This window comes from Tympanuchus pallidicinctus, unplaced genomic scaffold (assembly GCF_026119805.1).
Source record: "Tympanuchus pallidicinctus isolate F22 unplaced genomic scaffold, pur_lepc_1.0 scaffold16, whole genome shotgun sequence".
Classification (NCBI taxonomy): domain Eukaryota; kingdom Metazoa; phylum Chordata; class Aves; order Galliformes; family Phasianidae; genus Tympanuchus; species Tympanuchus pallidicinctus.
The window spans coordinates 11,812,406-11,837,478 of NW_026294679.1; the positions used below are offsets into that span (position 1 = coordinate 11,812,406).

At 42.0% G+C, this 25,073-nt stretch overlaps 2 protein-coding genes across 6 annotated transcripts in view; one reads left to right on the forward strand and one right to left on the reverse strand.

Moving 5' to 3' along the window:
* The window catches only part of ATP5MK (ATP synthase membrane subunit k), a 426,737-nt gene that overhangs the window by 398,328 nt on the left and 3,336 nt on the right, over nucleotides 1-25,073 (forward strand). The gene's annotated exons all lie outside the window — the stretch shown is intronic.
* PDCD11 (programmed cell death 11) lies at nucleotides 1,402-25,061 on the reverse strand. 5 transcript variants are annotated; one of them, XM_052677849.1, is made up of 36 exons: nucleotides 24,949-25,061; nucleotides 24,402-24,519; nucleotides 23,720-23,851; nucleotides 23,377-23,544; nucleotides 22,326-22,487; nucleotides 21,570-21,693; nucleotides 21,027-21,208; nucleotides 20,376-20,483; nucleotides 19,712-19,918; nucleotides 19,258-19,382; nucleotides 18,502-18,562; nucleotides 17,843-17,989; nucleotides 17,464-17,715; nucleotides 17,055-17,198; nucleotides 16,201-16,401; nucleotides 15,469-15,639; nucleotides 14,865-15,084; nucleotides 13,612-13,764; nucleotides 12,858-12,973; nucleotides 12,174-12,697; nucleotides 11,624-11,686; nucleotides 11,132-11,228; nucleotides 10,530-10,619; nucleotides 10,109-10,211; nucleotides 9,405-9,582; nucleotides 8,656-8,712; nucleotides 7,287-7,409; nucleotides 6,888-7,010; nucleotides 6,491-6,701; nucleotides 5,964-6,086; nucleotides 5,492-5,638; nucleotides 4,220-4,464; nucleotides 3,420-3,588; nucleotides 2,982-3,135; nucleotides 2,425-2,590; nucleotides 1,402-1,851 (listed from the first exon to the last, which is right to left on the reverse strand). In XM_052677849.1, the coding sequence occupies exons 2-36, from the start codon at nucleotides 24,507-24,509 to the stop codon at nucleotides 1,680-1,682; spliced, it is 5,526 nt and encodes a 1,841-aa protein (XP_052533809.1). In that variant the 5' UTR covers nucleotides 24,510-24,519; nucleotides 24,949-25,061; the 3' UTR covers nucleotides 1,402-1,679. The 5 variants fall into 5 exon arrangements, with proteins under 5 accessions (XP_052533809.1, XP_052533810.1, XP_052533811.1 ...); XM_052677850.1 differs by having other exon boundaries at nucleotides 24,939-25,001; XM_052677851.1 differs by lacking the exon at nucleotides 24,949-25,061 and adding an exon at nucleotides 24,801-24,924.

The window sequence follows — 25,073 nt, forward strand, 5'->3', positions numbered from 1 at the left end:
CTAGAAGAGCATTAAGCATGAATCCAGCACCCTGCAGCCCCTGGGGATAAGCAGTAGAACAACTTGTTTTTAGATCCCATTGGATTTGGGAATTAACTGAACGCTTAACTAGTCAGCCTTGCCCATGCTGGGCATTCAGAGAGGCAAAAGGGCCGAGTCCTGCAGAACTCTGGTTTCAAGTTCAGAGCACCTACAATGAATGAGATTATTCAAGTTTATTGTTTCAAACTTGGACAACCACTTGCCAGTGTCCACACTGGATAATCACCTCTTTGCATCCCCTGCTTTTTCCCTCACTTTCAGTTCTCTGTCTATAAAAAACCCATCACATCATCCACACCTTATTGGAGAAATACAAGACCAAGGATAAGACACCAACACCAGTGACAGCGTATCAAAGATAGTTGGCTTTTTCTATACAGAAGGTTAGCTGGGGATTTTTTTTTCTCCAGCACAGAAAAAACACTCTTTTCAACTTCAATGAAGTATCTTAAAAGATGCCCAGTACTGAAAATCACTGACTTTTTCCTGTCATCAGACACTGGCAATTTGTTACAGGATGGTTGTTATCGTGGGATCCTTTGTAATTGGACATTGTATGCTTTGAAAGTACAAGTTTTTTCAGCCTAAAAGGCCAAGAACATCCTGGGATATATTAGGAAAGACCTTATCTGAAGGCTAAATGAGGTAATTCTTCACTTCCAGTCTGCCATGGTGAGTCATCTGGGGTGATGTGTCCAGTGCTGGGTTCCCCGATACAGAGAAGCAGTCACTGGGCTTACCAGAGTGAATCCTCCAAAGGAACAGGAAGATGGCAACAGGACTAGAGAGCATACATCATACAAACAGAGGCTGAGAGCTGGAGCCTTCAGCCTGAAGAAGAAAAGGTTCAAGCCAGATCTTATCCATGTGTGTAAATACTTGTCAGGAGAGCATAAAAAAAAAAAAAAGTAGAACCAGACTATTTTTAGTGGTGCTCTGGGACAGTACAAGAGAAAATGGGCACATATTGAAATGCAAGATATTCTATTTAAATGTAAGAAAATACCCTCATTTTACTTTTTCCTTTTTTTTTAATCTGTGAACACAGTCAAACACCAGAACAGGTTGCCAGAGAGTCTGTGGCATCTCCATCCTTGGAACTGGATGCAGCCCCAGGCAACCTACTCTAGCTGACCCTGCTTTGAGCAAGGGTTTGAACCAGATAATTTCCAGCAGTCACTCCCAACCTCATCCACACCACAATTCCACATTGCTCTGTCAATTGTTAGAAGCATGAAAGAACTTCAGGTTAATCAAGGTATCAAAAAAAGTGAAAGGCAAGATTCTTCTCTGCTATCTTGCCGGAGAAAGAAATCATTAGCACGCTGTACCTAAACGCAGTGAACCACAACAGCACCATTTCCATAGGAATGCAGACCAGGTAGGAGCGATGTTTATATTGATTATAAAACAATCTGTACATAAAACTGTCTTTAGTCATCAACAGACAAAGATTATTTGTAACATTCAGACAAAGCTGCAAACATCTGTAAGCTTTAGATTCTTTGATCTTTCTACTTCAGTTTGGTCATAAGACCAACACTCTTCAGAAATTCACTGTCCATGGAAACTCCACACCTCTCAGTTCCCACTTTGCAATGGAGAGTGGAATCTCTCTGCTTTTACTTGTGCTGTGTTTAGGTGTCAGCGAGGGAACTCTTGGCCTCTACATACTCCAGTGCTGCTGTCTTAACAGCCATGACAGTTTCTGTTGTACCATATTTCTTTTCATAATCCAGGTAGCGCTTAAAGAAGAATTTCATCTTCTTTGGTGCTAAGTTCAGGTGTATTACCCTCTCAAAGATGTCCCTGCAAGAAACCGAAGTGATTCAGATTGCTATGTTGGTGACAGCACTCAACACAAGCCCTGTACATTGAGCAAAGCACAGAAACTCATAGGAGACACAACCTAAATGCCTCAAGAAAGAGGTTCATGAGAACTGGTGATAGCCTCAAAACGGAAGCCTTCTTCATTAGACAGTTTACACAAAGATCCAGCCATTGTATTTGACCCGACGTTCATGAAATGCCTGCAGCTGGATCTACAGTGTGAGAAGCTGAACTCCCTTTTGTCATCTCAGCAAAAAAGAGACCATTCTCCTTAGTTTCACGCTACAAGAGATAAAAGGGCTGAACCTTACTGAAAGCCCTCTAGTTTTTGCTCTGCAGGTCACTCCTTACTATTAATTACTAACTGCCATGCAGATCTCCTTGGAGTCTTCCCAGACTTGGGGAGGACAAGCTTTTGCTGTTTTCTTTCCCTATGAGATACAGATTTTCCTTTGCTCTGGGAGGCCCTCGGCAGTACCACTTGTGCTCTCTTCAGGTGTTTCCCTAAGCACTATCCTGTCCTTTTTCCCAGCCACCTACAGCACAACTCACCGTACTTCCTTCTGGCTGCCTTGTTTGATCATGATGTCCATGTAGATGGACCAGATATCTGTTCGCTTTGGGTAGCTGTTGAGGGTGCTCTCAAAAAGGGCCTTGGCATGTTCTGGGTCACCAAAACGGAACTCCAACTGTGCAAACCTTGAAATGACATCCACATCTGGAACAAGTAATGACATGTTAGGGGATCACAGCAGCCCTCTTTCCTATGAAGGGACACAAATTGAGTTATAATTACACAGAAATGGCAAGCACAGAGACAGCATCATCTCTGTTCAGAGATGAGTGTAAAGTGATTCTGGTCCAAGGTGGAGGGTCAGAGTGAAGGAGCTGCAATTTAACTTTTGTTTGTTTTACAACAGGCTTTACTGTTGTTATCCAGGCTGAAATTTCCCCTCCCCTTACAGTCAAGGAAAGCAGATTCAACACTGTCTGGCTGCAGTTTTCACTTATTATAATCACTGCCACATGCAGACACATGCAGAAGGCAGCCCATCTACTGGAGACCTATAAATGCATAGTGCAAGTGATGATTGGCAATGAGTGCTTACGTTCTTTGGTGGGCAGAGCCTTGAGAGCACGCTCCAAAAGCCTGTGTGTAGCTTCAGTCTGGCCTTGCTTCAAGAGGAAAGAGGCATACTTCAGCCACACTGATTTTTCCTGACGGAAACGCCTCAGCATTGTGTGATACAATTCTTCTGCTTGCTGGAATGGCAAAGTTGGGTTAGATCACACGGATTCATAACAGAGCCCTATAGCTCATTAAACCCTCGCTCATGAAACTCTTGTTCCTGGCCCAGGTGCCTCTGAACATTTGTGAGAAGTAAGTACCAATAGTTCTTCATCTGATACCAACAACAACTATTAATCCCAGCTAGGAACAGGACAGGGCTAACATCAGAGAACCAGAAGCTTACGCAGCCAGGGCTGGTGGTTTGCTGACATGACAGAACAGGATAGTTGCCCGGTAAGTGCTTGCACAATCTCACCTTGTACTTCTCAGAATTGGCATAGATATCACACAGATGCTGGAAGACTTTCAGAGGTTCATTGTACTGAACAGCTCTCTCAAAGACCTTCATCAGTGTCTCCTCAGTGCCATACATGTTCTCCAAGTTTAGAAGAGCAACCCAGACATTCAGCTTCTCTTGTTCTTCCCTTAAAGCAGATACGAACAAGAACATACAGCCTTTTATCAGCCTACATCAGCTTTTTGCAAGCCACCCGAAGACTTGCTGACTTGCATCACGTTATCAAGACAAGTGAAAAACCACTCTTAGAATAAGCACAGCAGTTGTTTCATCCTACAACTTTTGATCACTGTTGTTTGTAACTAAAAACCACAAAGATAATTCAAGAAAACACAATGAACTTCACCATGCTGTGGAGATGCTTTAATACCCAAGGGTGTAGCCCTATGGAATGGGTAATGCAAGTTTCACAGTTTATTTCATCACTTCATTTATGGACATCACAAACAGCATTACACTTTTCCAAACCCTTCCAACTGCTCAGAGGTACGTCTGTGTACTCAGTGATACCCTGGGGAGCTACTGTACCCACAAGCTGCAGCAATCCAGCTGCAGGCCAAGCGTAGTGACTCACATCATACCTTCAAAGGGCCAGCCGACAATTGCTACCATTTAATTCCTCTGAGCTCGCTGAAACAGAGCTTCCCACTTCACATGCACACAACACACTGATGGCGCTACCAGCGTTCTTCTCCCAGCACCATTAATGTGCCATTAATTATTCTGTGCGGCAAAGAAAGGCAAAGCTCCACTATTACCTGAAACAGATTGTTTTAAGTGCTCTCTCTGCCACAGCTCTGGCCTTCTCAATCTCAGTAGCCTGGAGGTGGAAAGCCATGTACTGCAGCCAGAGGATGGAGCTGTTGGGACTACTGAGCACCAGACGGTCAAAATCATCTGCTGATTGGGGCTGACGACTCGGGTCCATCAGGGCTGCCTCTAATTTGCATAGCTCTTTCTCCTTCTTCTGCTTCTCCAGCTCCTTCTCCTTCTTTGTTTGTTTCTTTTGATGAAGGATTAGGAAAGAATAGATACTGTATGTCAGAATAGGCAGGCTCAGCTAAAGCACAGACCCCAATACGTCCAAGGCTAGGCAGGTTTCTCAAGAAAAGGGGCCAATTTTTTCAGGGAGGAGGAGAACGACACCCTTACCCTCCACACAAACATAGTTCATAGCTTCAAAAAAAGAAGAGCTACATTAAATCTGATTTCTTTTAATGAAATACATCAAGGGCTGAAAGTGCTTCATTAGCCTTGCATCCCAACTGCAGGATCCACACTTTCACATTCACCCTTGCTTTTCTTCTTTAACCTCAACCCCTCAGGCTGGCATTCGCCACAATCTTCCACTCTAAAGATCCAGGACATATGGGGAGAAATTGTGCAAGTCTGGGGTATGTTGCTGGATCACCAGGGTGACTCAGGTCTAAACTAGAAATAAACGACAGCATAGTTCTCAGTACAAGGCAACTACGCCTTAGGCAAAGTATTTGCCATTTGTAGCCTCTGAAGAGGTAAGTTTTGAGGGACAGGAAATCCTGAAGAGTAAATATGAAAGCATTTTTGAGCTTGTTTCCAATTTTGCTGGATTGCTTATACTGAAACAGCCTCCTAAAAAAAAAAATAATCTTAATCACAGTATAAAGAAGCATTTTTTTGTATTCTAAGAGGGCTGTAATTTGACAACATTTTCCATCTCCAGGCTTTCCTCTAAATTTAGAGCAATATTATAAAAAAAGATGAAATCAAGAACAAGTATTTTAACTTCATTAAAGTCTTTGATCATAATTTTTTTTTTTTTTTTTTTTACATGTCTATGTGAGAATCTCTATTTCTCTTCTCCACTTCAGAGATTACCTGCTGCTAAACCCAGCACTTGGTGTAGTTAAGAAATTTCTGTATTAGTCACCAGAGATCATCCTTTGGGTTAAGAGGCTTTGCTCCCAGACAATCAGACATGCAAGTATCAAGACAACACGTGATGGCCACCATGTGGCGCCTCCTGTGCAGGTGATACCAGCACACAGTACCTTAGACTGCAGATTTTCCTCCTCCTCCTCACTCTCTGAGCTCTCTTCCTTCTGATTCAGTACAGGCACTTCCACTGCATTTATGTCCTCATCCCAGGTGAAGCCTGTGGAAACTTGCAGCCTGGGAAATTCACCACATTTCTTTATCTGCTTGGAGGAAAACAGAGCACATTCTAGGTTTTAATCTTAAGATTTTACACTGAAATCAGAGACAGATGCTGGTTGTTTGGTAGGCCTACTGTGACAGCCTACCATTGGCTTCTCCCACTTGCAAACAGCTCACCAGAAAAACATTGCTCTGGTCACCTTTGCTGTAAATCAAACCCAGTACACATCTTGCACCATTCACAGCTGACAAACTGTGCCCTTGTATCTCTGGCAATGACAGTTACTGTCATCCCAGTTAGAACTGATACATCACCATAGAGCTGCAATGTTGTTTCCAATTCATGTACTCCTTCCAACTTCTCACCTTAGATTTCTCCTCAGCTGCCTCTCCCTCCTGGTCACCATCCTCTTCTTCCCGATAATACACTTCAATTCCACTGTCATTTTCATCTGCTGGAGAAAGCTTCCTTTTTTTTGGCTTTGCTTCCTGCAATGGAGGAAATGAGCACATGGTGAACGAAGACAGCTGGAGTCTTACAGACAATAGTCTTACAGACAATTCTGAAGCCACAGTAATGAGTCTGGCGGCAGAGAAAGGACAGTGCCCTGGCACAACTTCCCCCACTGTGCTCTCATAGAATGGAAACAAATGAATAAAATCATGCTCACCTATGGCAAAATCAATATTACAGCTCACACAAGCAACATGGATGGGCTGCTTATTCAGTAAACTCCAGTAAACTCCAAACTGTAAAGTTTCTCATCTTTACAGATCTCCAATGAAATTTAATAATTTTTTTCCCCTACTCGAATTCCCGACCCCAGAGGATCTTCAGTCATTATCTGGGCCAAATAAGTCCTTTAGCATATTCTGAGCAATCACATCCATACCTGCTCACTCTCAGAATTCATTCTTCTCTGTTTTCTCTTCCTCTTAACCTTTTCCTTCTTCTCCTTGTTATCTTCTTCTCTTTTCTCTTCCTCTCTTTTCTCTTCCTCTGCACCATAGCGTGGTAAGCCTAGGGATTCAGGCAGGACGCTTGGCATCTCAGTGTCCTCAGGCAGGAGAGAGAGCTCAACATGATTTTCGGTTTTATTTACACTTCAGAGCGTTGCCAGGAGCAATGAGAGAGAAGAAAATAATCATAAAAACATTTAAGATGACTGCAATTATCTGAGCTACTCCCAATAATCTTCTGACATTTTACTGTTCCTCCTTCTATTCCCACTTCCTACCTCATCTCCCTCCTACTAATTAAGAGCCCTTTTTCAAGAATCTTGGACTTACTCAAGGACCTTGGCAGTGAGCAGCTTTCCCTCTGGCAGGTATTTCTCATATAAGCAGTGTTTCTGTACAAAGTAAGGGGAAACATTCTGGAAAAGAATTCGGCCCAGAAGAGAAGCAGACAAGCTGAAAAGAAAACACGTAAATAAATGGTCAATAACAGAAGAGAAAAAGCAAAATGATTCTATCTGTAGAACCACAAGTTCTGTATAGTATCACTCAAGTTTTCCATATTTCAATTTCACAGGCTCAGGAATGTAGCAATAAATTTAATCTCAGAAATCAGAATGTCATTTTGCAACATAAAACTACATGTGACACCCCCTTAAAGACTCCAGAACCGTACATACAGAGTTTGCCAAGACCCCTCACTTCCCAGTATATTTTTATTTTGCTACTCACCCAAAGAATACACCTGACGGAGTAACTGATTTGACATAGCCTCTCAATAGCTGGCCTTTTTTAACATCCTTAATACTTGTTATTTCAGCATCCTCCACTTTGCTGCTGTTCTTGGGGTTTAATCTAGAAGAAAAGAGAGGTAAGAAAGTAAAGCACTCATTCATTTGAGAGTACCACATTCTGCTCTAGGTATTAAGCAAAGAAATCGGCATTAAGAACAGCTAGTATGTTCTGGAAAACATACCAGAGAAACATCTTTCACTTAATTCAAATGCACTAATTGGCTATCTGCATCTTTGCCACGTTACACATAGCATTAGAGAGCAGATGTGGTGCTCTAGATAGAGTCAAACAGAACAAATTTGGGGCACCACAATTTAAATAGGATATAAAACTGTAACAGAATGTCCAAAGGAGGGCAACAAAGATAATGAAGGGTCTACAGGGCAGGATGTATGAGGAGCACCCAGGTCAGTTGGTTTGTTCAACTTCCTTCGGGGGAGAAAAGGAGCAGGCATTGATCTCTGCTCTCTGGTGACAGGAACAGAACCGAAAGGAATGGTATGAAGCTGGGCCAAGAGAGGTCAGGCTGGGAGCAGAGAAAGGCTCCTCACTCAGAGGTGGTCAGGCACCAGAACAGGCTCTTCAGGGCAGCAGTCACAGCACCAAGCTGACAGCAGCACTGTTTGGACAACATTCGAGGACACAGAATTTGAATTTTGGGAGGTCTTATGTGGAGCCAGAAGCTGGATGCAATAATCCTAGTGGGCCACTTCCATCTCAGGATATTCTGTAATTCTATGAATAGATCAGCATGGCTTACTCTGACACTAAAAAAAAATGTAAAATGCAAAATGCTGTCTGAAGTTTTGTGCAAGAATGGCCGTGGTTGTTTTTTTTTTTTTTCCTCTCCTGCTTTGTTTTTAAGATAGTTCACTCCAACAGAGTTTGCATACTTTTGTTGTACAGAGAAGACAACACAAGAGACTCAGTTTTTAAAGAAGGCATTTAGCACACTCTGTTCTTTACCCAAAATGGTTAAAATGCAGCTGAACACTGAAAGTAACATATTTTGAATTGCAAATTCTAGGAAGGAACTTTTTCTTTCTTCCTAAACAAAAATAGTTGTCAAATCAAATCTATAAACAGTGAGAAATAAAAATGCCACCTGAACACTTTTTATCAGCTCTACATTAAATGTCAGACATTGCAGCCTTGTTGATATACAGGAAACAAGACTCATCCTTTACAGAAAATAAATAAATCTAGCTCTTGTCTTCTGAACACTTCACAATGAACCATACAAAGCAACAGTAACTGGATTTCACATGGTTTTTTCCTCACTGCTAGGAGAAGGGAAGAGACCAACCTGGACTGCCGAAGAGATAACTGGATTTTGCCATTCTCATTGGAGAGGATGTAACATCTGCATAGGAGAATGAAGGGAGGAAACAAAGGGATTATTTTTTACCCTTAAATAAAGGCACACATGGAAACAGATATTTTCACCAGTACAATGAAGCTCCAGATGGAAAAAAACACTCTGTCCCTTAGAGTAGTCATTGCCTAACACAAAGCAGCATGACAGAAAAGTTCATGACACTGTCTGAAGGGCATTTTGAAACAAGTCTATTTGCTGTACCTAGTCTCTATTAGACGCATAAAAGAACTGACGATTGTTACAGCTGAATTACTTGACTTGTTTCACCCTCCAGCATTCCCAACAAGTTTGTGCAGTAGAGAAAGGCAATTACTCAAACATTACAAATTAAAGGCAACTGGTTTGCCAAATAGCACACAGAACTATACCAGAGTTGGGATAACTGATCTCCCTCAACCCCATCATCAGCTTAACTAGAAGATTATCTTCTCTCAAATGAAAGTCCAAGAAGGCAATCAAAAGGGGCTTTCTCATTCCTGAAAAGTGATGTTTCAGCCAAACACATATGAGGTTATAGCCTTCTCTTCTAAACAGACAACCCAAAAAGTAAGCATTACATCTTAGCTGAACCTTACAGATCTATCATCATCTTATGGTAGTGAAAAAACTGTCACCACATAGGAATATATTTCTAAGCCTTGTTGCTCGAAAAACAAAGAATAACAAAAGTTACTGACCTGACAACTTTGCCAATTTTGAAGTCACTCAGAGGATTCTCTGTGTATTTATCGCTTAGGTGAAAGATACTGACTTTGCCAGTCTTCCCACCTGGCAGAGTGATGGTCAAACCAATGTGAGGAATCATTTTTGCTACCACACCTACAGTGTTGGTACCTGGTTCCAGTGACTGAATTCCTGGAAAGGGCAAAGGAAGGAAAAGTCCTCATAATACTCTAAAAGCATGTAACAAAAGTAACAGGGCTACTGAGCCAGTGAGGCTGGTTTTAGTTGCATAGGTCACACACCAAACCCACTAGCTTCTGGCAAGGTGCAGTCTGTGCTCTCTCAGTCTACAGCAACAAGCTCGTCATGAGAGCAGAGATGAGATCCTTAACTGCACAGTTACAACATTCAGAATAACTTAGAGATATTGGCAGATGTACCACCTCATTTTTGTGGTCAGAAAGGAATATATTCCTATGTGCTTCAGATAGGATTTCTGTCTGAGACAGTAGGTAAGCAGTTCCTTAAAGATTTGACACCTCCCGCCTTGCACACTGCTGCATCTGGGTCGGGGTCCAAGGGGTTAGCTCCATTTTACAAGGAGCAACAGCTCGGCTCTCAAGTGTAATAGCTTCCTTCACTGAGGAGGTCAGTGAAGATCCAATTCTGAGGAAAGCATTATATTTATTTGTGTCCTGTTGTTAAGGCTCCACCTTACCTGTGAGTGACAAGAAGAGGTTTGTTTCGGTGGCATCTGTTCCAGTCACTGTAGCAGATAACGCCTGGCCATTTTTGAAGTTCTTTTCTGGATGTTTTAAGACCTGAAAGGGAAGACAGATTTCCACCTATTACCAGAAAAGAAGCTTTGCACAGCATTGACTTGTGTACACTCCTATGAAGCTTTAAAGTTTTCAAACGCATCTTTGATGCATTCCCATGACAGATAGCTCAGCTTTCCCCCAGTGGCTCAGTAAACCCAGACTGAACGAGCTTCAGGCATTGTACTCATCACTGAGGGCAGTATGCCTGAAGGGCATGTCACTGCACTGAGTTCACATGGATGTCAGAAGTGTTAATGGCAGTCACCTGCAGACATACTAAGAAGAAAGTTGTGTAGCTTATCTGTAATAGCCTCTTACCTTGGTGTTCAGAGACAGCAGCAGACGAGGAACTCTTCCTCGAATCTCAGGGGTCACTTCTACCTCCAGCCAATTTTTCAGGATATTATACTGAAAAGACAGTAAACAGCCAAAAACAGCATGAGACCTTTGGTGAATGACATCCCTTCTTCAGTGGGCTCACTAATTTTCAAGGCTAGAAAGGAATACTTAAGCCTTGGCGCCTGCATCAAACAAAAACAGTTATTTCAGATCCATTCTTAATGCTGCTGTGATTCACATGCAAGCACACAGAAAGGATCAGCAGAGAGCATACTTAGTGCTGGTGGCATAAATAATTTATCAAAGGCTGTTTTGCTAGATTGCAGGGAAGGAAGCACCTGCTGGCAACAAACCAGCATGTTTAAGACCACCAGTCAACTTAATTCTCTCAAATACAGAAAACTGCACCTTCCCTTCTCTCTAGTCTTCTCATAAGACACTATGCTTTGCAAGGGCCACTCTCGTGGTTAATTAAGAATTTGGTAGTGTCAGTTTGTTCATAGGTTTAAGCTAAAGCCCCTGGGGTTACCTCCACCTGCTGTCTCCTCCTAGCACACTTCTTAGGAAGACTCTGATCTCACCTTCCTCACAAAACAGGTGACTGTCTGCCCAACGTTGTAGGGTCCAAGTTTCTCACGGGTGTCATCTCTCACTGTTTCAACTTTCCCTTCTATTTCACTGTTCACAAATAAAGAAAGAGGATACTGGTTAGGAAGTTTGGTCCTAGCAATGCAGATAGGAATTACAAACCCAAGAAACTGTGGCAAGTTAATGTTAGTGTGACAATTTCTTCGGGCTTAAGAGGGGAAATCTTTTCAATATGATGGGACATACCACTATTCAGACTGGCAGCACAAGGACATTAAAAGGACATGGTGTGCATTTCACAGCATACAGTTAACAGATCTAAGTTAGGGTGAAAAAATGAGCAAGATATTATGCTATACTGTGCGTGAAGCTCCTTCCTACTGAATGGGTGAGCTCATTCCCAAAAGGAATGTAACAATACAGGGAAGCTACATGGATACAAGGTCTGGAAAGGGTGTACAGACAATACAAAGACCAACACTTACCTTGGTCGAATGCTGAGCTCTGGAACAGACCGTGTGAAGTGTGGATGGGTGATGGGCAGGTACCTAAAGAATACAAATAGGATCAAAGTTTCTCATTACTTCACCACATCCCAGTCACCTGTACTCCCTTCTGCACTGCTGAAAAACAACTGTAAGCTCCTTAAAACTATAAAGGCCTTTCTGTTTTAGCCGTCCTAGTACTATTTCAGTGGCAATTTAGGTACCCAAAGTATTTAAGCAAATTTAATCTCTGGAACCAAGTTCTGCTTGCATTTAAGATTTCTGCTGGACCTTAAAAGATTAGACATCCTTCTTGCAATCTACGCTCAAAACAAATCCAGTGACAGAGGTAGAAAGAGTTGATGCACTGCAACATGGGTCTGAGATAGAATATAACTGCAGATTTCCTGAGGTTCTCCACTACTCCAGAAAGGACAGCCACAACAGCATCTGGTAACAAAGAGAACAGCCTAGACCATTTGAATTAAAGCCATTATTTGACCTTTCACATTCCCCTAATGTCAGTGATATTAGGTGCTTATTTTCCCACCTGTGAGTGTTCACATCTCTGCCTCCAATGACCCGGGCAGTCACCTTCTGTCCAGCTTTCAAAGTGTACGTTGGAAAAGAGTGTATGGGCACTTCATCCAGAATCTGGGATGCATGGATTGAACCTGTCAATTTGTCATCAATAGCAACTGTGACATGGGTTGGTTTGACAGATTTAACAGTACCAGTAACGATATCACCCAGGGAAAGAGAGTGTTTCACAGCAGCAGCAAGTGTCTCCTCTAAGGCTGTCTCAGACTCTTTCCGGTCCCTTACAAAAATATTCTTCTTCGTTGGGTCTTGTACTGCTAACACAACTCCAAGATCGTTTGCCTTCACCATTTTTAAGGTTGCATAGATTCTCTGTCCCACCTTCATTTTTTCTGAGTCAAAGCGGAAGGTATCATTGAAGTGAGAGGCTATGGGGACAGCTGCCAGCCAGCCTGAGTCCAACAGAGACACGATGGCAAACTCTTCTGCGACGTGCTGCACGATGGCAGGGTGCTGGGAGTTCTTTGTGAGCCGCTAAACAGAAATGGAGATAATGACACCCTTGCTGAGATTTTGATTCCCTTTACTCGATCTCCTGCAGCTCTAAAGGAAGGAAAAGGCCTCCCCCCACTCAAAATTCATTATTCCCTTAGGGTGGGACACAGGAACAGAAACATTACAACTGAACACCTACTTGCTTGGCTCTTTTTTTTAAGAGTTCTTCTCGAAGAGAAACGTGCACCTTGGATGCGATGGCATCCACATGAAGAACCAGCCCCTTTGCTTTCTCACCAGGAACGACTTTTTTGCCTACAAACAAGAACAAAGAGGTTGTCTCCTGATGACAGTAAAGAACTTTGAGTAACTTAGCTTGTGGCACATGGCAGGCAGGAAGGGTCATCTGTACCATCAATGAATATACAGATGATATAGCATATTCGAGAGCTTGGCTTATGTAATTACCATACTAGAGCAGAAAAGGACAGTCACCCTATCCTGGGCTCACAGAGGAAACTCCGGTGGAGTGGATCTCCACAAGAGATCCTCCCCTACTGGCAGTCAGCTCTTAAATGGGTCTAGGAGAGGTGGAGTCAGGCTCTATCCCTTCCTGCAGCACAGGTGAATTGCCTTCATCTGTGCTCCCTTGGCTGACTCATTGCTTGCCTCAGGTGATCAATCAGAGGTTCAGGCCGTGATTCAGCAGCCCCATACAGTCACCTCTGGATCAAGTTTAACTCGTAAAAACTGCAGTGATAAAAAGACTACTTAGCTGCTAGTTGTAACTAAGTTACTCAAGTGAGATAGCAGAAAGGTAAACTAAACTTTGAGTTGTCCCTGCTCTGGTTAGATCCCTACCAGGTTGATTCCTCTCCTGAATAACTAATTCCAAGATGGAGGCTTCATACTACATGAGTGAAACCCAAAGCAAGCAAAGAAAGGACCCCTACCTCCCAAGTGGTAGCGAGTAGCTGTTACAGTCCAGCCTCTGACACAGCTGCCACTGAAGAGTGCTGAGCCGTCCTCTGTCACATCCTGCACAACCAGCTGCAGCTCCTTCCCAGGCACCAGCTCACAAAAGCTCTGGGCCAAGCCAGACTCCTCTAGAAAAAGACAAGAAATATTGGCAAGTTAATTTCTTAATAAAATATTTTCATATTTCCTTACAACAGCACAAACAAACATTTATATCCATTTATATCCTCCACAGCAGAAAACACAGTTTAGGTTCCTGGATCTGTAAAGTAAGTACAAGTAAATATAAACATGTAAATTCTATGATCTAAAGAAAGCAGAAAATTTCATGACATTAAGGATCTGATAACTCCAGAAAAAAAAAAAAATACAAGTTTAGTCACTGTTTTGCTTTGCTGTACATTGCAGCCATTCACCCAGGCACACAGAAAAACTCCTTCAGGACTTCCACGAGTCAGTTCTTCCAAGAGCCATTTTTCCATTACAAAAAAAAAAGAAAAAGAAGAAGAAGAAAAAAAAAGAAAAACTACATGCTTACAACTCTGTTTAAACATTAGAAAAGTTTCAGAGCTTGGCACAATATTCGTATATCCATAAGCCCTGTGAAGTTTAACATCTGATTACTGAGCACAGAAATTGGGTCAGTATGCTAAGGATCTTATAATGAAAGAGCATGCAGTGCAAAAAATTAACCACTGCCAGATTCAAAGAAAACAGACAACTATTTGTATGATACAACTGTGAAATTAGTGCTACTAGATGCCCCAGTTCCTTTACTTTTAGACTGATTCATAAATCAATTACAAATTTTCACACTAAAAAAAAAAGAAACATCTCCAATGCTGGAAAAAGGCTTTGGTCCACAAAGAATTCAGTCTCACCCTGGCCTGTTTCATTTTCACCTTCACAGACTCTTTTGAGACACACATCTACCGGTTCCACTGCATCTTCATTATTCTTCAGGTATAGTGGCCTTAAGGTTCATCTACTTATACCCTCACTTTTCAAGTTTCAACTCCAAATCAACGTAAGAAACCTAGCAGACTCAAGTGAAAAGAGATTCTTGGTCCTGTTACAGCTCTAATTCCAGCTGGAATACAGCTCCTCTTAAAAGCCAAATCTCTGCTTGAACTTCTTTCATTACAAAAAAAAGTTTTCTTTTTTGTTCATCTGAAGACCTTTTTTTTAAGATAAGATCCTCTTTGGCAGAACATATGCAATCTTTTACCTCTTCTCCTCAACAAGTTCTTGATTTCCTCCATCTCCTTGAAGTATTGATTCAGCAGAGAAAAGCTCTCTGCAGCTGAATCACCAGAGCTGCACTCCGACACCTTCAGATTGAGGAGCACACGCTGCTTCTCCTCATCAATGCTCATCACCTTTGCAATTACAGTCTGTCCCACCACAAAGTGGTCCTTGGTGTCTGTCACAAACTTGTCACTCATGCTCTGTGCAGAGGAAACAAAGTGGCAAGGATTATTGGACACAGCTGCTAACTGCCAGACATTGGCAGTGCTTTTCGAGAGAAGGGTTTCAGTTAAGACTTAATGAAAATACCAAGTGAAATTAGCCAAATTAACAAAAAGCTATCAATTAAAATGAATTATTGAAGTTACTTGAAATCTCTGATTGAATGATATCCTTTACTTCATTTGGCAAGTGAATTAAAACGCAAACATAAGGGCAGCATTTACCACACTGTGAGGAAGTTGTCCAAACACAGGACCCCCAGTCCTACTGCTCCCTCCAGCCTTGCTTAAAAACTGTGTTTCAGCCTTTCTTGATGATTACACCCATGCTGTTTTCTGAAGTCAAGTGAATGCACGACTTACTACTTTAGGTGCCAGTCCTGTCACACCAAAGGGGAACTCCACAAACACTCCGAAGGGCATAACCTTCCTCACATAACCAGTCAGCAGCACCCCAGGCTGGATTTCAAAGAAACTCCTCACAACTTGCTCTTCCTGTACAGCAGACATCACTGCAGACTTCCTGCACAAGATCTGAATAGACAGTTAGGAAAAACGGGAAGATGAATAAAAGGAGCCTGATGCCAGTCTCTCGATGCTGCTAGCCACTGAGCTACAGCATTTTTTACACACTAAGCAGTACAGAAGCCCAAATTCCTGCAATTTCAGTTGTCATATTGATCTCCCTACACTAAAATTTAACAAACGCTATCTCTTAAGTTACTCAGCATTAATGATGCATGCTTGGTCCAGCTGAATTGAAGACTTCCTAATATTTAAGTTCCTCCTTTTGGTATAAAAACTGCAACATTTTTTCTAAGGTTACGAGAAGATTAACACTGATTTCCAGAAGCTGTTCGGGAAGCTCAGCAATTTCACAACCAAATCCTCATCTCAATGGGATGCTAACAGCAGCAGAGCATCGCTCAACCAGCAAATTATAGTAGCTCTCTGAAGCATCAACAGGCATTTCTGCTTCAACAGATTAACTAGCAAATATTTTGTTTGTTGCAGATACTCCAGATTTTTAACAGATTTCTCTTTTTTCTTGTCCTCCATCACCATCATTTGATTTGTTGAAATAACAAAGGATACAATACGGTCCCCCTTGTCACTCAGGCACATAACTCTGGGCAAGACATCTCCCTCTTGAAGGCAATGCCACAGGAGCTTAGAGTTAGCAACGAAGTCAGAGAGGTGCACTCTAGGAAGCCAGGCTATCACATCATCTCCATCTTCTAAGATAGAAACCTCGAGCCCATTCTCATTCTTCTTCAAGATTTTCACATCAACCATCTGAAAAGAGAAGAAATAGAGTGATATAAAAACTGAAGTGCCTTTGAAGTATGCACAGGTACCAAATGCTGGTTTTTGACAAGGCCTCCCAGCCATGCAATCTCACATCAATAGGACTGAGCCTCAGAAGCATGCCAGCTCTGATGGTAAAACAAAAGCAATTCCCAGTTCCCAGCAAAATCAAAGACTACAGAGACTCTCTTGGTTATCACTTTCTGTCTGAAGGGTGAAGGGAATCATTTTATCACAATTTAAAAACAACTGTCACGTTCCTGCAACAGTAACATCCATAGGGTGTTGGAAGCTGTTCGTTCCACAATACAACAGGCAAGCATTTAAGAAACATTTCTCTGAAGTGCAAAATCAGCTGCTTTTGGAGTGAACATTAACAGCACCCAGAAGAAAAAGAACTTCATCAAGGAGCAAAAGTATTATTTGGCACCTCCTAGAAGACTGTCCTGTGTTTCCTTTATCCTGACCTCTGACAACACAGACCTTGTTTTTGATCTGACTGCAAAATAAGAAATGCATACTTAACGCTGGTTCCCGACCTCCAGCAGCTTTTCTTTGAAGCAGAGTTGCTCAAAGTGATTACAGATTTTTTTTAGAGAACACTTAGAGACAAAAAAAGGAATAGTCATTGAATTCAATACCTCTCCTATTTGATATTTCACTTCCTGTTTCTTCTTTGGAGTACACTCAGTTCTGCCTTCAGGAACAGGCCTGCTTGATAACCTGAAGGACAGCAAGAGTCTTCCCTGCTGGGGCTCACATTTTAAGACCATTACTTTAACAACCTATAGCAAAAACAAAACAAAAACAAATAAGGAAACCACACACCTTGGGAAAAAGAAAAAGCTATGTGAGATAGTCAAAGAAGAGCTGTCTCTTTTTCATGCTCTATTTAAATAGATGAGGCTAACTACTACCCAAACAGAAAGGTGAATACCTCTTGGTATACTTGGTTTCTCCAAGAAAAAACTCAAATCAAAGCCAACTCACAATTGCAGATTTCTCTTTTGCATCCATTCACACAAGGCTTGACATAGGTAAATTAATTACCTGGCCATCATGGAAGACTTTATCTGGACAAGATATGGGCTCTGAGCTCAGCTCATTCTTGGGTACCAGACCTTTGACATCATTGTAGAACTTCACAATGCAGCCAAATTCCCTTGCACACACCACAAAGCCATGTGTGATCAGACCTGGTTCTGCATCTTCATAACTGGAGAGGACTGGAAGCTTTGATTGCACAAGAGTTTTCTTTAAAGTAAGGAATAGCTTCTTTTCTGCAGGATTGCACTCTAATACCTACAAAAGCAGAGTAAAACAAGGTTCAAAAAGCATTCTGCCGTTCTCCAACCAACACAGCAGCTAAGTAGTCAGAATGAAATACAGCCATTTAAAGCAGCTGGAGGTCCTTTCAAGCAGCTCTCACCCGACATCTGACTTCATCTCCTACATTGTACTTCTTCTCAGGCTGCTTCAGGATCACATCAGCAAGATGCATGGATGGCACAAGCCCTTTAATGCCATCAGCAACTTTCACATGCATCCCAATGGGTTTCAGAGACACTACTTTGCCCTAGAGACCAAAAGAGAGAAAATGATCAGTAAATTCAGCATGAAAAGTAGGCTACGCACAGGTAAGAAGCAATTTGGACACTGCACCACATACTATTACAAAATTTGACAAGCTACATAGAATGAAATCTTAGTCTAACCCACACCAAATTAATACACATTTTACACATTGCATAATGCTGTTTTACAACCTAAACAGTCTACTTCTGTAGAATTCCTATCAACTCTGGTAAACTGGAACTATTTCCAGAGATACAACCAACAAACCATGACACAAACGTAAGAATGACTGTGATTGCCTTGCCACCATTAACAAAAAGCTGAACAAAACAGAGAAAGATGAGTATCACACTTTGATATTGAAGTCCTTAGTTTTTCTTCTTACTCTACCTACCACAAATCTGGATCAGAAATTGAATGAATATACACATTAAGCAGAAAGAAAAATGTACACTATCTAGATAATTTCTCTAAGTATAACTGCTGCATAGCATCAGTGCTTCAGGAGCTCACCTGCATGACATCCCCCGTGTGAATATCTTGGTATCGCAGGAAACGAGCTTCAATAATTTGACTAGGAAAGAGAGAGAACAAGAGGTGACCTGTCAGGCAACTTAAAAAAAAAAAAAAAAGAAAGAAAAAAAGCCAGGATAAGAAGAAACAATATCCTTTTCACTCTCCTTTTCACTTTCTCCAAAGTATCCTTTATACCACACATACCCAACACTCTACATCACCAAAGTTTTGTGCTTTACCCAAGCGACCCACCTTGCAAGACAGCACTCTGGATAAAGGTCAGGGAGGTTCACCAGTTTCCATTCCTGGTGACAACCACCAGGCATGGCTGCATGGAAAGAGAACCCATAACCTGCACTGCCTAAAGCCACAGATAGAAATACTAAGAGGGAGAAGCAAAATGGGCTGGGACTTGGAAGACCAAGGTTCAGTTTCTTGTTCAGTTACTGTCTTCTGACATGATCACAACAGAAGTCATTTAATCTCTCTGGGCTATAGCCCACCATATATATACATGTATATATTTATGTATGTGTATGTTATATATACATACATGTATATACATATGTATGTATGTATATGTTCCTACAGTTAGGATAAGAGCAATGTGATATCCACACAACCTGACATGATACAATACAGATAAAAGCTAAAAACCTCAAATGGCAAATTCCAGTTCCACAAAACTCTCCACACTGACCAAACCCTTCTGATCCTTCAAATAAATTTACTAGAAGAGTCTGTAAAACTTACTGCTTCAGAGATACTATGCACATCTCATCCATCAGGCTGTAGTCAATGATCCGACACTTATGCTTACATCCAGCCTTGAACGCTGCAGGTTTAAAAGATTTTCTGGTTTTTGATAGATGTTTCAACTAGAAAAACAAATGGGAATTCAGTGTTTGGAAAATGGCAACACTTGTGTGGCCCTTAGCTTGAAATAGTAGCAGCTGACAAAAATCATTCTTCTAACGCACCCTTCAGGCAGCAACTTGTACTAGCTCTTGTGCAACAACTCACTCACATCCCAATCCAAACAGGGGAGGCTGCATTTGGCCAACACCTTCCACATTATCTTGATTTTTTTTTTTTTAATTTGTCTCACAAAGAACACTAAGGTAGGTAATAAAACTTAACCTTAATTTCCTTCCCCAAGAGGCTAAGAGATCTCTGAAGGAGTTCCTTTCACTGCCCCGGTACCTACTCGTGCAAATGCAAGCATGCCATCATCAAGCTCAAAGACAGCACCAAACTGCTTGTAGAAAGCCTTCACTGTAGACTCTTCCACTACGGCCCCCATGCGATCATTGGAGAGCTGGTTTGGGGATCCTCCAGGGTGGAGGAAGGCCTGCCGCAGAGTAAGATGCACCACCTTGGAGGTGGGGTGGGTAGAGAGGATGCAGGCCTTCACCTAGAAGATGATGTTTGTTATCAGTATAACATCACTATACACATCAAACTGCAGGATGTCATATTGCTTGTGGTTTTTAGACATTACGTTTGATGCCTGAACTCTGCTCACATATGAACACTTAACATCTCAGCTTCAACAGTTCCATAGATCAGGGTTTTTGTTGCATTCATTCGTTGTTTATGGCCTAGTCTGGTATCAATGCAATGAGCAGAAGACAACCACAGAACTCATTTGCCACCGTTCACAAGTCTCTCATGCTTTCCAAACAAGTCTTCCATTTACCCCAGGAATGGCTATGCTCTTTACAGCCCTAAAGCAGCTATGATAGTAATTCAAATGAAAGATAAGACAGAAAAGATTCCACTGAAAAACACCCTTCCTCAAAATGCTGCTGAAGAAGATAACAGATGTTGTAAGCAACATAATTTCAGCCAGGTTTCATCTTCTTCCTTACCACTTGATTAGGAGAATAATTTGTGGATTTCTCTGGGTCCACATGCATGAAATCCACAATGCCAGTGAAGGAAGACAGAAAGGTCAGACTGATACCCAGTGGAGCCACCTAGAAGGGTGAAGGAAATTATACGTGAAGATGAAAAAAAAATAATTGAAAAAAAATAATTAAGAAGTCAATTGGTTTTCAGAAACAGGGAGCAATTCACACATTTCACAAGAAGTCACCTTGCACTAAACAAGCACATCAAAATAGGCAACTGCTAACAACTCTGTTTTCTACAGTTTTGTAAAAACAATCCTTCAGATTTTCCCCTATATTGTCCTTACTCTGAGAGTACTGCAACAGTGTTGAATACTTTCCTAGGCATAGACCACAGAAAAAAAATCATCCTGTTCTTCTCCATGGTTTATTGCCATCTCCTGGCCGAAGCCTTTGTACTCACAGTATCAGAAGCATGGCAAAGATCAAACCTTATGTGAAACCACCGGGAGCACCTTGCTGAAAACAGTGTCTGCTCTTTTTGTGTAACTGAACCCAGAGTTTTCCAGCTTACCAACTACCATGTCCACTTAAACCTTTATCTCTTCAGGAAGGCCCAAAAAAGAATAATGAAAAAGAAAATAACCCACAAACAAAAACACAGCTTACCTTCTGCACTCGAGCTTTTACCACCAGCCCTGGCAGTAGATTAGAGAGTGTCCAGTTCTGTTGCTCTGTTGCAATGGATGCAGAAACCTCTGATCGATCAGCAGACAAATGGACCACTCTTCCCTCATTCTTTACTTCCTCAATGAGGCAGTTCAGGCTCTGCCCTATTTTCAAGTCAGACCCTACAAAGGCAAGCCACAGCATAAATTCCCTTCCAGGAACACTAAGGAGTTCCCTTTTGTAGTTTCCTCCAAAGCTTTTTCAGAGTTCCTTCTATTTTAAGAAGCTAAAAGACCTCACCAAAGTGAGGTCTACAGCCAGCAAGGGTCAGAGGGCTTGGAACAACAACATGGCCTGGCAGAAAACAGGGAACCTAGTGGCTTTTTGCTTATCAGCCACTGCTGTTTTCAACAATTTGCAAAGACTCCATCATGTCCCAACGCTCACTGAGGAGCACTAACACCACAGATACAGCGAGCTTCAATCCCTTTCATTCTCCACATCTATTTTAACTTCAGCAGCTCTTACTGTAATACTACATACCTTTCTTGACTGCTTTGATGTAACTTCGGGCTTTCTGATGAGGAAGGAAAGCATGAGTCCCTCTGACTCCAATATCAATGAGGTAGCCATGGTCTTCTACACTAGACACAAATCCAGAGAGCAGCTGTTGGGAGGGAAGCATTGCAATTCAGTAACGTGAAGAAACAGCTGCATCTGCAGAGAATGCACCTCTGAGGAGAGATTTACCACACAAGTACTCACTTATTTCATGAGGCCAGAGAACAGTTTTGCAGAGCAAAGAACAATCGCAACATTCTTTCTTACTCAATAGCTCACCTGACAATGGGAGTCTGAACTCTATCCTTGTCCAGCTATGTATGTATGTTTGGAGATAATGGACAAGTAGCATGAAAATAAAAATGGAATGCTCAACTATAGCAGGTGCTCTAACTGCAGACACAAACCTGCAATCATGAAGCTGGAAACATCAAAATTAAACAACCAAGCACCTCTAAGAGATAGGCTGTTAAATAAACAAACTTATGCAGAGAGAAGTAACTGCATAATTTGCCCAAATAAAAAAAATTAATAAATAAAAATCAGGTGAATGGTTTCATGGGTGACAGCCTGTAAGAACATAACCAAAATCCAATATTGCCCTCTCCTCCCAGGTCTATTCCTCTGGAGGCAGCAGCTTCCTGTTCTGTTCTGATAGCATACAAGGACAAACTGAGGAGTTCCACTCATGCACTGCAAGAAGCACCTCAAAAGGCTAGAAAGGCTGTGAACACATACCATGCCTGATGTTAGTGCTGATGCATTCAGACCCCTGTTGACATTTTTAGGGTTGATGGACAACTTGATACTCCGACGTCCATCAGCACTTTTCTCAACACTGGTCACAGCGCATCTGACCAACATCCCTGGAGAGTACAGGTCTGAGAGAGAATTCAAATCCTGTCCAGAAACATGACCAAAAGTAAGGAGGCGTATAAATACAACAACATTAATTCATGCAAGAAGGCCAGAAACAGTTACTGAATGAGTTTTTTGAAATAAAAATCCTATAGGAAAGTCCTCGATCTCTGACAACACTACAATAAAAGGCAGGAAATATCACAAACACCACAATCTCAATATAGAGGCAGAGACATACTGCAAAGTCTGCTAAGCTTTACTTAAATAGAAATACTAGGCAGCACAGAGCCAAGATGTTGCAGCTGAGGACCAAAGTACATCTTCAGAGTGAGACACCAACCTCACCACCCTCTTTGACAAAGAAAAACATCACCACTAAGTGGCTAGCATCCAGCACATCGCATATTCCACAACAACTTAGGGAGAGCTGACATTGGATAGACAGAGTAGCAGGTTACTCCATCCTCTTTCTTTCCAAGAAGCTGCATTATCAGGAAACTGAAAATATAGTTTGAAATAGCTGGGCTCAGAGAAAATATACATTAGCACTATGCAGCAGGACTCTGTATGCAGAAACACAACAATATTATAAGGACCACGCTATTCTCTCCAAGCTGTCTGTGAGACACTGGCATCCTCACATCATCTTCCAACCATTTAATTAGCTTCCTCATTTAACTCCCTACAGCAAAGGCTCAGTATTTAACTACAGCAGCAAAAAGAAAGCACAAATCTATCCAAGTTTAACAGGCTGTCTATGAAGTTCATGCAATATTTAACCACGGCTAAGTTGCTGCAGGCAATCAAACTTCAGCTATCTGTAAGACACCAGAAACTAGGCTCCTAAGCAAGTCTTCAGTTTGATTCTGACTTATTTTCCCCTACCTCTAGGTCCCAGACAGAAATCACAGCCCTGACCCAGTCTCACCTCCAGCAGCTCCCCTTGGGTCACTTGCTTGCTCAACAATTCACTGTAGGCGTCACTGATCTGCGTGACTGGAACAAATCCCGTAAGTCCATTGGGCAAGCTGATGACAAGCTCAAAGACAGTTACCTCTTTTATACAACCAAGGAGCAGCATCCCCTCACAGAGCTCCTGGAAAAACAGAAAAAACAGCACACAGTGGTTACCTTTGCAAGTCAGTGATAATAGTGTGGTAGACATCCTGAATTCCTGCTGTATGTTACAGGTTTTAATGAGGGAAAACACAAATTTTTTTACCAAGGTCATTAAGGGGGAGAGACACAAAATAAAACATTTATCCACAAACCTGAATTGTGAGTGGTTCAACACTAACAGCAATGTCTTTAGCACGAGCTTTTTTGTCTGCCTTGAATTTTTTCTGCTTCCTATGATCCCCTTCGCTCCTTTTTCTTTTCTGTGTTTGTTCTTCATGGTGAATCTGAATTAATTATAAGTAGAGAGGAAAAGAATAAAAGTAGATAACAAGATGAACATCATGTTAAGGCATAACTCAACTGCCAGGAATAAAGTTAGATGAAAACATGAGATTGGAGAAAAAATGAAATAAGCATGTTAATTCCTACAGGCCTTAATGGGAGTCTTTTAAAATATCCCCTTTCAAGCTGAGTCCAATCTTTTATAAAACCATGAATCACAGGAGCAGAGAGAAGCAGTAAAAGCAAACTGCAGCATGCTCCACGGAACAGAGGAAGACCAAATTTAGTTTGTCTGCATGCAGCAACTCTAGTGGAACAATGCAAGTATCTCCGCATCAGATGCTTGTACAACATCTTCTGGTAATTTTCACTGCACTTCCCTGACATCCCATTCAACATGTATCAGATAGCTGGGATCTTTAAGAGATCAGTAGCAAGGAGGATGCCAGCAGTTATCTCTTCATAGAAGTCTTTTCTAGAGGTTACTATAGAGGTAAGGGACAGGAAGAATTTTAGGTCATATTCTGACAGTGAATGGAACTCTTGACATACATCAAACAAGTTATCCTGCTCAAACTTTGGTTTTGGTTTTTTTCCTGTTGTCTCTGTGGGCTTCTTCTGGATTCCCCCTCGAGGAAAGTTTTCTTCTATGGATGCCATACCTGCGCTTCTATAGAGCAAATGACAAAACAGAAGTTAAACATGCAGCTGTTAGACTTGTTTCTTGTTAGATCTGACACTGAAAAGGTGTAAGACTGAATTATCCAAGAAACTACGAAAAAAATCCAGATAGCTGCTTCCCAGGCGGTCAGTGAGGAAAAACAAAAAACTCACAACGTATCTGACGTTTCACTACGCTGAAGCATTACAAGGGCCATCTAAACACCTGCCTTATCGCTAATTAATCACATTTAAAGCTGTCTGTCAAATACCGAACGCCTCTTTACCTACGGAAGCGTACAATGAAAGTCCAGCGAGGCGCGGTAAGCAGCAAACACCTTCCGCAGCCACTGACACAGGCCACACCGCTCAGCCCACAGAGACCCGGACTCCCCACCCCAGGCCCGGCCTCAAAGCTACCACTCGCACCGCTCCAAACCTCACGTGCGCCGCTTTCCGCGCGCCCCCGGAAGCGGTACTCCAGGAGAAGATCAAAGGTCAAAGGGCGGGCGGAAGCGGCGAGCCGTCCTCTAGGCCGGGAGGGGGGCGTCCTGCTTCCGTGGA

Excerpts from the sequence above, each read along its gene's own strand:
- PDCD11 (XM_052677849.1), bottom strand. The coding sequence starts at position 24,509 with ATGGCATCCATAGAAGAAAACTTTCCTCGAGGGGGAATCCAGAAGAAG. Across the intron at positions 9,583-10,108 it reads CCTCTTCTTGTCACTCACAG|GAATTCAGTCACTGGAACCA; the intron begins GTAAGGTGGAGC and ends TGCCCTTTCCAG. Across the intron at positions 6,702-6,887 it reads CTCACTGCCAAGGTCCTTGA|TGTAAATAAAACCGAAAATC; the intron begins GTAAGTCCAAGA and ends AACGCTCTGAAG.